At 36.3% G+C, this 13,520-nt stretch overlaps 1 protein-coding gene across 6 annotated transcripts in view; it reads left to right on the top strand.

Annotated features, from left to right (window-relative positions):
- Positions 1-13,520, top strand: part of LOC115338835 (spidroin-2-like) — a 40,399-nt gene that overhangs the window by 14,281 nt on the left and 12,598 nt on the right. For 3 of the 6 annotated variants that reach the window (XR_005932027.1, XR_003922546.1, XR_003922545.1), the window contains 3 exons: positions 5,364-5,422; positions 9,051-9,116; positions 11,877-11,962. Coding sequence is in view for 1 of the 6 variants with exons in the window: in XM_030007749.2 (XP_029863609.1) it covers positions 5,364-5,422; positions 6,358-6,435; positions 9,051-9,095 (182 nt within the window). In the remaining 5 variants the exon portion in view is untranslated. Of the gene's footprint in view, positions 1-5,363; positions 5,423-6,357; positions 6,436-7,480; positions 7,586-9,050; positions 9,117-11,817; positions 11,963-13,520 lie in introns of those variants that run through there. The other 3 variants (XM_030007749.2, XR_003922544.2, XR_003922543.1) reach the window with 3 other exon arrangements.

Below are 13,520 nucleotides of genomic sequence, written 5' to 3'. Positions count from 1 at the left end.
TAAGAGCTCGAGAAAATGCCCTAAGTTGAAAAACTTGGTTTAAATCCGTTTATCAAATAGTTTGAGATTACTTGAGTACAGAATCTGAATACCTTGCCAAGAAGGGCACTATGGGATATTTGCCTAGGGTTTGGGATCTATACAGCATTCTCCTAAGAGGTACTGTACATGAAAACTTCAATCTCTCTCCGGGTCACAAGAAGTATTCTAACAACAGTTCACAAAAATTCTCTAACTGATCTTTGTCCCAGACATGCTTCTGAACAGATGAAAAAAGGGAAAGTGGAGAAGGCTGGTTGGAATAAACAATTAGTGTCCAATTGGCTGGCAAACCCTTCCATCCTTAGGCTGCACTTCAAGGACTACTTCAGTACCTATGCAATCGGTAGCTGATCCATACCACAAAAGTTTGTCATCACCAGCTTCTTCTCTGAGAGTTCTGCATTTATACAAAATAGAAACATGAGACAGTCAGTGTTTTCTTCTGTCAAAGATTTTGCAATGAAATGCCTATTTTCCCTCCAAAGCTATGCTGTCTTTAATCTTTTTTCCAGCTCTGACATGCCTTGAAAAGGTAAATGGAGCTATTTGGGCCAATAGCAACTTGTTAGTCCCTTCCTGGCTGGTGTCATTTTGTTAGATTTAAAAGATTTCCATAGATGGCAAAATCAAATACAGCAGCTACAAGAGGAAACCACTATGAGACTGATTGCTGATTAGACCATATTGTCAAAGGAATGATGGCATCTTGATCTCCTGAAATCTTCAAGCCTGGAAGCCCTTACAGAATATATGCATTAGCTGAATTGAAGTTACGGGTGTAACAACAGGGTGACTGACTGTTAAAAGTAAAGGCTTGTTGTATTCAACCAGTGGCCATACTAGCAGTAGCGGTTCCCATGTTCAACCTTAAACTGCATTTCTCTGAAAGGTACAGATATAAACTGTGAAAAAAATAAAATTATAAACAGACGAATGTAACATATTATGGGTAATAACAAGAAATATAAATAAATCTCGAAATGCTCATTTCTCTTGCCACTCAACCCCGGTCTATTTGTAAAGGGGTGTTTTTCGTGACAGCTTGTACAATTGCACCCTCTCGTGGTGTCCGTAACGCCGGCTTGAAGTACCCAAAGTAGAGCTTAGCAATGGAAAGGTACATAATAATTTGGATGACAGATTTTTCGAGAATTGATTTGTTTTCAAGGCAAATTCCCAATAAATCAACAACAGTAACAACTTCAGTTTATAATTTTAACTAGAGTATGCTCAAATATTTTCTTCTTTCGTGTCATAGGAGAGCATCAGTAAATTGCATCATGCTTCTTTGCAATAAGAGTGCAAAAATCATAGCTGTTATTCAAAAGGCCAATTGATTATTGTGAGTGTATATTAAATACTGCAGGGTACCAAACAGAAATGCATGTTTCTCAACTGCATAATAAATAGATGTAGTCTCTCACCTTTACCTCTTTGGCTAGAAGACTATGAGTATAGGTGGATGAATCTGGTTGAAGTTTGTTATAGTCCAAAATTGTGTATGCATAGCTGTCTAGTATTATTAGAAAAGCAATCATAACAGTCTGAAATACATAATCTTAGCAAATATAAAGTAGAATTTATTAAAGCTAAAATATAGTTTGTTTTTGGTTTTTTTTTTTTTACTTGAAGTAATAAAACTGTTAGGATGAAGGCAATAAAACAGAAAAGGTGAGAAATACTGAAGCCTCCTATACAAGCCGTGTTATAATGGCCTTCCAACCTCTAGCCCTTTTTTCTTACAACTTAAAAGTTCCCTAGTTTAAGCAAGCCAAACGCTACCGCTGTGGGCAGATGGTAGAGAGAACATTGCTACAAAACCTGCCACTCAAAGTGTAACAGATGACTGTAGCTACAGAAAATTGTTCCTTTGTTCATTTTGCTAATGAGTGTCCTCATTGCAGCAGGAGACTGAATAGTTAATTACTTGCAGTTCTTGGTTTTAGCAGATGGTGGAGCTAGAGCTAAAGGTTATCTAAGTAATGGGCAAAGTACAAGTTTGTGAAGAAAATGTCTTTTGTAGTTTTTATATCCTTTCCTTAAAAGAGTAAAAGATTATGATTACACTTATATTTGCGATACCATTTAAAACTTAGTCACAGGATTAATTAAAATCTTTTTGTTTATTTTAGGGAAAGGTTCTTTGAGCATCAGCTGTTGATGCTCAAATACAGCCAGAGCAAAGGAACAAATACTTAAGCCTATTAAGAGCTGTAACAGTTACTTAAAAGGTCTTTTGAAATTCTAAGTTTGTTTTGCAGTAGTTTAGTGTTGACCACTGCCAGAGCAGAGTGATAGCTAATTACTTAGATATTGCGGGTGCTGTTTTCTTAACGCTACTCTTTTCCCTAGGGTGTGCTCCTCTGTCTATGGGATTTGGTAAAAGTTTTCAGTAAAAACATGCTCTCTAATGATTACCTCAGGGGATTAATTTTAAATCTGTTACTGCACAAGGATTGTTTAAAATGAAATACTGTTGGAGTATTTCATTAGAATTTGTAAAAAATTTACATTATTAAAAGTCATATTTTTGTTAATCATACTTGGCCTTTATGTAAACTACTGCTGTTTCTTCAGTAAAGGAAGAGGAACCGTGAACTAATATGAATTACTTTCCAAAGCACTTGGCATTTTATTTACATGATTTCTTATAAAAATCAGTGAAAACTTTGCGGCCAAAACTTTATGTACATCGATCATTTGTTCTGGTAAATTGGACATCAAGATTGTCTTTTTTGAGGAAAAACAAATCGTTATGGACTAAATTTTACCCGCCATTACATTACAGTTTCAGTTTATATGCCATTTGAAAACCTTGGAATTTTATTTTTGAAGGTCTTTAACATTTTTATTTTGAAGTAATTTTTTAAAAAGGATCCATGTTTTTACCAAGCAAAGCAAATAATATCCTAAATTTCCTGTAGTAAGCAAAGCGACCGCTGTCTGAGTCTTCTCTTTTGTGTTAATATTTTAAATGGTTTCGGGAGTTAGTTAATATTCTGGTATTACTATAAAGATCTGTGCCAGCTCTGAAAGCTTTTCTATAATTTTAAAAGAAATATGTGGCAGTAAAATCTAGACAGCCATAAGACAATATATTCAAATGTTTTCAATAGCTTTGAAACCAACAAGAAAAAAAGAGTAGCTGTCCCAATAAGCTTCAGTCGCATAAGAAGTCTTTTCCATAATGGACGTGGCAAGATTTAAACAAAGGCCACGCATAATAAAAATGTAAATGAGTTTGCTTTACTAAAACTATAACTTTAAAGTCTTTTGTTGCATGTTATCCTGGAACCTTCTTACAAGGTAATCACTGTTTGCATAGAGATTTAAACCGTAGTCTTCAATAGCATTAAACCCCTGCACGCTCTATGTGTGACAGGCATGCAAAGCCATGTTAATGTTCAGAATATGAATTGCCTCTGGGTGGCTCCGGCACCAAGTGGAAAACCAACTGTGTTGATATCAGAAGGCCTGATGGACTCCATGCGGCTCCCAGCCTGAAAACTTCACCGCTTTGACATGTGATGTGCTCCTCATGACACTGGCAGCACTGTCACTGAGGAATGGCACAAAGGCAACAAGCCCCCCTCCCTAGCCGTGCACTTTGCAACCCCCTGGTGTTGCCTGTCCACGGTCTCTCCCGCCTGCCTAGTTACGGACGGCGCTTCATAAACACGGGGGGAAGTGTGGGTGGATAGGCCCCAGCTGCCTTCCTGGACACAGCCTCCATAATAAATTGACCTGAATGATGAGGGCACACAAACAGTATGATATGCATTATTCCTGTCAATAAAATGTCCCCATGTGTTATGGGCTTTGTATATAATGTACTGCAGCCTTTCTTCTAGCGGGGACCTATTTAGAGGCTCGACTTTTTTCTACGCATATTATGACTCTCTAATAGAATTCAGAAATTATATGATCCTGCGTTGCATAATATTGCACCAGTGCGGCACATTTAAATCCCCGATTCCTTACTTATAAATTCAAGGCATCGCAATCTTTCAGGTCGTCTTTGAAGATGACGACCGTGAAAAAAAGAAAACGCTTGAAAAAGAGAATGAGGATTTCAAAGAAGAGGTTTTTAAACCGCACAATGAGATTTCTCCTCTCGAAAATGCTCTGAAACGCTCTGAAAAAGAAAAGCGTTTATTAGGTAAAACTTTAAACTGATCTTAGATCAAGACGATTAGTTCAAATGCAGCGTGTAAGAAGTGTCACTAAAGTTGGAATTAATTGCTAACACGCTTCAGGAGGGTGGCGACTTATTTCTGGACTGCTGTCTTTTCCTGGTATTGAATGCTAATTTTGGATGTATTTGCAGAGAAATTCATACATATTTATTCTAATTTTAATGCATATATTTACATATTTTTCATTTATGACAAAGGAATAGTTGTTGTGGCTTTTGAGACTTCTAATATTGCCTGGCAATGTGGCTAGAGTTCATATTTTGTGACAGATACGTGCTGTAAAGTTACTGAAACAGGAAAGTGTCATATGTAGATAGTTACATTTTTAAATGATGGTCTACTATTTTATCTTAAGGGAACTGTATTAAAACCTACTCTCTCTCTAGAGCAGTTTTTGTGCTTCTGCAAAATATCCGGATGTGCATTTCTTCATATGATTAGTTTTGTGTTTCTGTGAAAGTTTCTAACAGAATCGGTTTCTCTCAAGTAAGCCATCACTACTTTTGATACCTGTGCTTTGTTACGGTTCTTAAAAGGAGGGGGTTTCTTCCTGACAGGTACCATGTACAGTCTTTACCTGCAGGTTACTTCTGATATATTGCCAGAGTGAAATATTTAATGGAGGACTAGAAACTACAGCAACAGAGTAGAATTTGGGTGTTTATCTTTGTTATGTCCGTATAGATTAGACCTAGTATCACCTTTAATAGCGGCAAGACGAATTTGACACGGACAATATTGCCGATTCCTGCTTATCATCCGATTCAATGGTGCTTCTTATCTTTTGGTAGTTTTGTACGAGCAATAAAGAACCACCTGCTAAAACACTTTGTACTGGCTGTGACTAACAGCAAGGATGTCCAAGATTAGTATTAATGAAAAGCTGTGGGCACTCAGTCACACTTGGCTCTTGAACTTACTTCTTCATCTCTATCTGACCAGCCGGCTGAACAGCAGGAAGAAGGCTGTGAATGTCAAGGGCGGTGGTGAAGGTCACAGTTCTTCTAGGACTCTCCTCCCCGGTGCATTCCGCTGGGTTTAGAGACTGACCTGAAGCAAACATTTTGAATACATTAACGTAGGCATGTAATTTCACGGGGTTTCTCTCTCCCCTCTTGTTTTCAGATAAGCAAGTTCAAAGAATGCAATCAAAAATGGAAGCTGATGAGCAAGCTGGTCAAAAGGTACTGTAATTTTTACTTTTGTAAGCTTTGCTCTTGGCAGAACAGTAACGAGCTTGGACCGTTGGCAGTGTGTAGTCCAAATAATGTTAGAAAGCTGACTTTAACTTGAATTATGTTACATTTTGGTTTATGGTAGTATAACTCACTGGAGAGTAACAATGAATTGGTATTCCTTTAATCAATATCGTGATTTTGATTTTCTCATCCTGTCATATTTCATAATGTTGTTAAAACAGTGAAAATTCTGAATCTCAATAAACTACAGTAAAATGATTGAATACTTTAATAAAAAAAAAGTAACACATTCAGTAAGCTTTTGAAGGCAGGGAAAGAAGATTTGTATAGGTGAAGAGCTAGTAACTTCAAAATAGAAAATGGTTATTTTTTGTAACCTGTGACTTCTTAAATATTCCACTATTCCTGGATAGAGCTGATAGTATATGTGAATTATTCTTTATATGCTATCTGAGCAAAACAATAGCTGAACAAGGTACAAAAGTCAACTTTTTAAAAAAACTTTCCAACAAACACCAATGTTTCTTAATTAATAAGTGATGTCAGTAAAAGGTTGACAGCTCTCAGTGTTTTCCCGATATAACATCTAGATATCTTTCTAGTGGGCTTCCTATCTTGTGATAGTTCTCAAAGGACTTTTTTCTACAGTGTATAGTTCTCATTCTGAAAATAAGAAATAGACTCAGAACTTCTTCCTATAGCAAACATTTCTTCTGTGAAACATTTCCAAAATGTTTTGTAGATAATTCACTTCTTTGTGGTGAAATATAAGGGAAATAGTAGTACTTCTATATGCTAATGCCATGATTACTAAATTGTCATGCAAATTCATATTTTTTAAAAAAAATTATATTTTTGTGGGGACTGAGGCACTGGATTTCTAGAATCATCCCTTTCACTGTCTTTCCTTGTGACCTTAGATGAATCTCTCTTCTATGACCAAGTTTCCCACTTGGAAAATAGTGATACCTACTTATCTTTACAGGAGCATAGAAAGGGTAAGTTCATTAGGATTCTGTTCATGAAATCCAAAATCAGAAGTGGAATATTAATTGGTCTGTCTAGCACTAGTCTATCAAAGAAGAGATGTGTCTTCTGTTAGTTTTTGTCTTTTTCTATCTAGGTGGACAGTGGTCAGGAATCCTGCTTAGGTCTGAAGTCTCATTATGCTGGAAAGAAAGGGCCAGTTATCTGTTCCTATACTGAACGTTTCTTCTTAGTTCATTTGCAAAGCCCAAGGAATATTTTTAATGGTACATTTTTTTCATCCTTTCACTCACAGGAATTTTTTCCTGAACTCACTCTGTATTTTCCTTTCCTTCCCTTCATCTCCATACAATGGAGGACGTTGTCTTACATCTAGTGTCTTCCCACTACGACCTCAGTCTCTGGATTTGAGCTGCAGCATAGGATCTCTTTTCTTTATGCCTCTCATGTGATTTGGAAGCACTGCATTTGTGAAAATTTGGATCACACGCCTTCCTTCCAAACTGCCTCCAGTACAGCTACGCGTACAGGTAGCCCTTCACAGTCACTGTGCAGACTGTCAAGTGAGCTGAACTGTAGGACTAAAGGGCTGTGAGAAATCTTTGGAGCAGTCCTTCTCATTATAATTCTGATAATGAATCTAATTATATTTCCATTCCCAAAAGAAAAACTATAATTCTGAAAGATTAACTACATTGATTGAAGTTTCTGACTCCCCCCCCCGCCCCCTCCTTCGCATATCCCATTGAAGGATGTTCTCTCAATAGCCAGAATGTGCATAAATTCTTCTTTGGTTAAAAAGCTTCGCTTCTTGAAAAAGAGGAGCTGGGCATGAAGGCACACACCGCTGTAGTGCCCAGCAGTCAGACATTTCACTCCAGAAATGTAGTTTACAAAGTTGATACAGACACCAGTATCCAACATACACTGTGTAAGTAAAAGTTAACACTTTAAAATGGGATTCAAAGCAGACACAGTCAGTAATAAGTGATGATGAAACACATTGGAAGAACTGTCTCTTACCTGGACTAGCTAGAAATTACTGATTTCTTGTAGATGGGTCTTGAAGCCTGGATCTTCCTCCTGTGCCCAAGCAGCCAAGCTGTGCACTAGCTGTGAGCAATTGCATCTCTAATTGCTCTCAAAGCATCGTAAGGGATGGTAAGGACTGAGTTTTTCATAAGGACTGGAGCACTTGCCCAGTGTTCTGATCATTGAATTTGAGGACCTTTGAACTCATAGCTCCATATACCAATGACTTAACTGCTAGTTTACACTGTGTTCTGGTGGGAAAATATTCTCTTTAAAGCTGGACACAGGGAGAGCAAGCAGAGAAAAGCCATAATCTCCAGGCTACATGTTAGGATACTCAGCATAGAGGAAGGGACTTTTCTATAGATTTTTCTTTCTTTTTTTTGGATTTTTGCAGAGTGTTTTTGCTTGGGTTTGAGGGGGGGTTGTATATTGTTTTCCTGTAATTCATAGTCTAATGTAAAATGGATAAATGATCTAGCAAGTCAAAACACAAGGTTGTCCCTTTCTCATGCAGTCACAGCTTTGGTATGTCATCAAGCTCGTACATGAGTATTCTGTATCTAGTCTCATGAATTTCATATTCTTTGTGTCCAATGGCACAGCTTGAACAGAACTGGTGGCTTATTCTCATCATAGAGGGGTAGTTAGGCTACTTTTCCATGACTTGGGATTTTGTAATCAACCCCCATAAAACTCCCAGCGGCATACAATGTCGGCTGCCCTGATTTGTGGCTGAGCATTCTAGCTTCTAGGTTATTATGCTGAAGGGGAGCATTTCTCCATTTTTATGAAAGAAAATGAATGTCAGTGTTGTACTCAACGTTGTCTAGTTTTAAATATGTTCAAAATGCAAATTCGGTAAGTAACAAACCCTGCTTCTGGTGACACTGAGAGATATAGACGTTTAACTTACAAGTCCCAACTGACAGTAGCTCTGACAGAAGTCCCAGACAGCTCAAACCCAGCAGAACCAAGGAAGCTTTGCCATGCAATGTAACTGTTTAAGGGAGTTTGATTCTGGAACTTCTGAAGAATCTTAAAAGAATTCTGCTTGAATTGCTCTTTAGGCGCAATCCTTTGTCCTCAGTGAGACCAGATGTGTAATTTGCCTGACAATGTTTGTCCCGTGAGGGTACATTAGAACTTGCTGCAGATGATGTAGACGTCTGCTCATCTTTCTACAAATTTACAACAGAACAGTGGAATTGCCCCTGCGGTTCCAAACTGCCACTACTGCTCTTTGACTGTAATAGGTTTCCACAAATACCCGCTTTTCTGAGAGTTTAAGTCACTGAAGTCTCTGTTTCTATTGTTTTCATCATCTTCCTACCTGCTGTGACATCACACTCTACTTTGTTTATGTCAAAAGAACTTTATATGTGTGAGTCCTGTGACATTATTAAACTCCACATAAAAGTATCTAGCTCTAAGTGAAAATTTCTCTCTGTTACCAGTTATAATACAAAAATATGTGTATGTCCACGTGTAGTCTCTTGATCTGTCTTAGTCTGTACTTAGAAAGGATTTTTAGAGAATTATGTCTGTTTGTAGTATGAAATCCAACATGAATTCTCACATGTTTATATTTTAGTTGATTGAAATTCAAGAACAAATGAAGGCAGAATTTGAAAATTAAAGACCATGAGTTAAAAATCTGGTAAGATACTTATGTATACATTATTTTTTGTGAACCATCATTTATTGCAAATCTAATAAAATACACAAAACCCTTTTAATATCCCATAGATTGAATAAACTTATTTTTTATGTAAGGAAGTTGTTTTACGTGTGAAAAAAGATAGAAAAAATACTTTACAGTTTTATTTTGTTCTGAGCATATTTTGAGAGGAACAGATGTAAACAATGCTACTGGAAATATTTTTGTTAAAAATGCTACTTTTTTGTGTTAGGAGGACTTGGAAAATATTTAATAAATGCAACATTATTTGAAAGGATTTGCTGCTGCTGTTTACAAATGTCATAGGCAATGATACAGAGTTTTGTCTTAAAATATTTTTGTATTCTGCATTAGTCTCATAAGAACACTGCCTTTTATTTTCTTTTTACATGATCCAGGAACTTTCCAGACGGCTGGTCCTTTATTTTACCATTTGACTTTTTTTTTTCCCTTAGCCTGATTTCGTACTGGCTTTCACACTGATCACCACTAGTATGTCTTTGTTACAGTAAACTGACTGGGTTTATTATAATAAAAAATAAAACACAGCTTGACTTGCAATCTAAATGTGCTGGAAAAGAATATGATACTGTTTAGAAGAGAAAAGGTTGTGAATAGAAAATCAGTACCACTTCAGTTATTTAAACATTTGCTTTTCTGCAGCTTGTCAAACTTTGTGCCAAGTCATAGCTGCTTTACTTTGTTTTGTTAATCTCAGCACCATGTGTCTTGGGCTTTTTTAATAGGGGGCCAATCCTGCAGTACTTACTCAGTTTTCAGTTTCAGTGAGTCTGGGTGAGTACTATAGGACTGCATTTTTTGAAAATTAGAGAAAAAACAAAATATAATGCTATAGAGTAGGTCTTTCAAATCAGTTTGTGAAGGTTAAAAAAAAGCCTACAAAATCAGTTGCCTATTAAATTAATTTTAATAAGCACATTCATGATGAAAATGGTTTCTAATTCTCATCACATTTTAAGAAAATTTCTTTGACCTGAAAATGTAAGCAGGACTGTATTGGAATTAGGAAATTATAAATAAAATATTTTAAAATTTGGTTGTCTAAATTTAGGCCAGGGTATAGACTTTGCTCTTTCAAGGAAAATCTCTTGGGATAAGAATGTGCCAGCAGGGAATCCTAGCTAATGCTAAAAATTACAGTCTGATTTGTATATTTACCAAAAGCATTTGAAAGCATTATTGTAAGATGGTATAACTGAGGGTTGATTTGCCTTCATAGTCTGTTTCTGAACTGATATGTAACATGAAAACAGCTCAGACAGACTTCTGGATCATAGCTGAGGCACCTAGAAAAATCATTTTAAGTCACAAGTTGAGTTGTGATAGTTCTAGAAATCCCAGTGGGACCTTTAACATCAAAGCTTAAGTAGTCAGGTTTGATATATCCTTAATGTATATAAAAAAATCTAGACGTTAGAAAGCTTTTACTAATTCAGAAGAAAAGTAAGTTTTCAAAATAAAATTACTTTTAAAAATAATTTTGATTATGAGACATGTTTACTTCTTTTTTATTATTATCCCAGAGTTAGTTCCAATTTTTACCTAGAAATGCTTCAAGTAATGGGATCTTCTTGGATGAATTGGGCAAACCTTTCTTTGCGCAGATGTAGTAATAGTGAGAGTTCAAAACAGATGAGTGCGTTGGAGTCCAACCTTTGCAAAGGCTGTTGAGCAAGATTTTGGCCTCACTCTTCCCTCTCCTCCTAATTCTAAAATCAAGCACACAGTTGTCAAATATCTAGAACATATTTGGGCGGCTGTTTCTAAGGTCTTTAAGTGCCCCAAAACACAGAGAGTACGTATCGCAACTAATCGTGAAATGTAATGAAGATACCTCGACTAATCTGCAATACCTAATATTATTTACCATGCAACTTTTTGTGGCCTTATCTTTTCACTGCCTCTTATCAAACAAATCAGTATTAAGCACAAAAGAAATACAGCAGTAACGCAGTTAAGTCAGGTAAGTCAGAGCAGTGAATGGGAAATAACATTGAAAGTGGAATGCTTATCCTCTGGGAAACAGCAAGGAAGGAGTAGAGTCAGTGAGAACTTAAATGCTTTGCTCATTGAGACTTCTTGTTGGCACTCTGAGTGCATACAAATGTGGAAATGAAAGATGGACAAGCAAGAGAATAAAAACACTCTCAGAGTACATAGTGCTCAAGAGAAAGAGGAATGAACACTGAATGTAAAAAGTAATTTGCAAGTAAGGCTGAATCTGCGAATATAAATCCTATGACATACGATTGGAATAAAGCATTTATGCTCTCAAATTATCTTCTCTAACTTTTAACAAGGTTTTAAAGCAATTTCATGAAGATTATTACATAAATATAATATTTTCTGCATTACCATACAATTCTGCATATTTGGACTTTATTACAATAAATAAAAATGTTAGTGATATAAAATGACATTTCCTAATGGTTTAAATCCTGGAAAATGTAACAATGTTAGATGAAAAATAAACAATTACAAAACAGAATTGGTAGCAAAGTACTCAAAACTGAATTGGTAGTAAAATCCTGGAATCAATCTTAGGGGGAAAAATGTCAATTGGTTAAATGTTCCCCTTTTGTCGTCTTTAATGATTCTATCAGTATTCAGTTTCATTTCATTGTCTGTAAACAACATTGTTGCTTTCCCATCGTTCGAGTAGTACAAATTTATGAGCAATGCTGAGCAGTAACACAGAAACGACTGGCTTTGTTACAGCGTGGTGCAAGCCAAGGAGTTGCTGTCACTTTCTAATGTTGTTGACAGTCCCTGCTTATATTCAACAGAGTTTTCAAAGAAAAAGTGTAAGTATTTTTCTCTCTAGTTATTATGTCCCCAGATGGTGAACTGAAAGACAGTTTTTCACTGTCATAGATCAAAGTGCTAATACAAGTAGCTTTAAATCTGCAAAAAGTCATATGCTTTTGAATATATTATTTACAGATGACTTTTTCGTTTCTCTTTTTAATACAATTTTTCAATAATCTCTAACACTGCTTAGTATTAGACTTTTTACAAAAGTTTATGCCTATAGTTTTGTTCATTTTTCTTGGTCATTCCTTTTAGCAGCAGCAGAAGACACCAAGACAAAAGTGCAAAGTGTCCCAGGTGTGGCACAGAAAAAAGTATGCAATTAACTTTCTTTCCTAAGCAAAATATAGTTTTTAATTAGCTAATATTGCAAAGTGTTCTGCTTGTGTTATAACTCTATTGTATTTGTCTTAGTCTAGTTTCTCTTTTTCAACTGATTTCTCTTAAACCTACATTTGTGTTTTAACTGAGTAATGAAATACTTCCCTTACACTGCACTAGTAACAGTCTGCTTTCATTACAACTATACTCTTTTAAACAGTCTTTTTTTCCATTTAATCTAAATGAAGTTAAGTAACATCACTACTAGACTAGGTCCTTATCTTCTACTCACTACCCCTTTGACTTGAAACATGTATTTGCTGTTCCTTACCCTTTAATCTAGAGAGAATGAGCATGGCAGATCACAGGGTATGATGTTTGACAGCTGTAATTAGTGGGGAAGCATAGCTCAGGGTTTGTCCGGCTGAAATCAGTTCAACTAACAAGGTAGGAGTCTCATGCAAGAAAACTCTTTATTAGCACTGTACCTTATAGATAGCTAAAAATACTGGAAAACACTTAAATGCTAGACCCCAAATCCTAGTTTTGTCCACAGGCAGCAATGCTGCACCAAAAATACAATGCCATGAAGCACAGGGACAGAAAACTGGGATGCCTGCTGTTTGACATAATACCTGCATATTTCAAGACCAAAAGCAGCACAAATTCTACCTTAAGCGCATGCCATAGTATTGCAGAAGGCCAACGGCTTACTGTGCTACAACAGTGTCTTCACAGAGCAAGTTTAAAACAATGGAGTCCAGGTATTGAATAAACTTTTATTTCTGAAGCTTAAGCTGAAAACCATATTTATCCACATGTGAAAAATATTTCCTCTAGTTCGTCAAGATTAACTAAGTAGGATGTGATCCTGAAGGGACTGTGGAAATAGAAGCAGAATTTAAAATGCTGCTAGGGCATTTGGGTAAAGCTGCAGCTGAGTTAGTAACTAGCAGGAAAATCCCACGTATCTAGGTTCTACGTGGTGCTAGGAGGCTCTTGAGAAATGACCACAATACCTGCCATGGAGGTCCTCCAGTTCCTCTACATTTTTACACCTGATATGAGGTATGGTTGCTTATTCTTGCAAACATATGCACTTAATTTGTCCTGGCCTTCAAGGAACAATAATATATGCATCATAAATATATACAGCTGAAGGAAATCTGACTAACAGATAAGTACATATAAAGTGATGTTACTGCATTGTAGCTGTCAATACTCAAAGGC

Source organism: Aquila chrysaetos, chromosome 3 (assembly GCF_900496995.4).
Source record: "Aquila chrysaetos chrysaetos chromosome 3, bAquChr1.4, whole genome shotgun sequence".
Lineage (NCBI taxonomy): Eukaryota > Metazoa > Chordata > Aves > Accipitriformes > Accipitridae > Aquila > Aquila chrysaetos.
The sequence above is the reverse complement of the archived record's forward strand: the minus strand, read 5'-3'. Positions and strand labels throughout refer to the sequence as shown.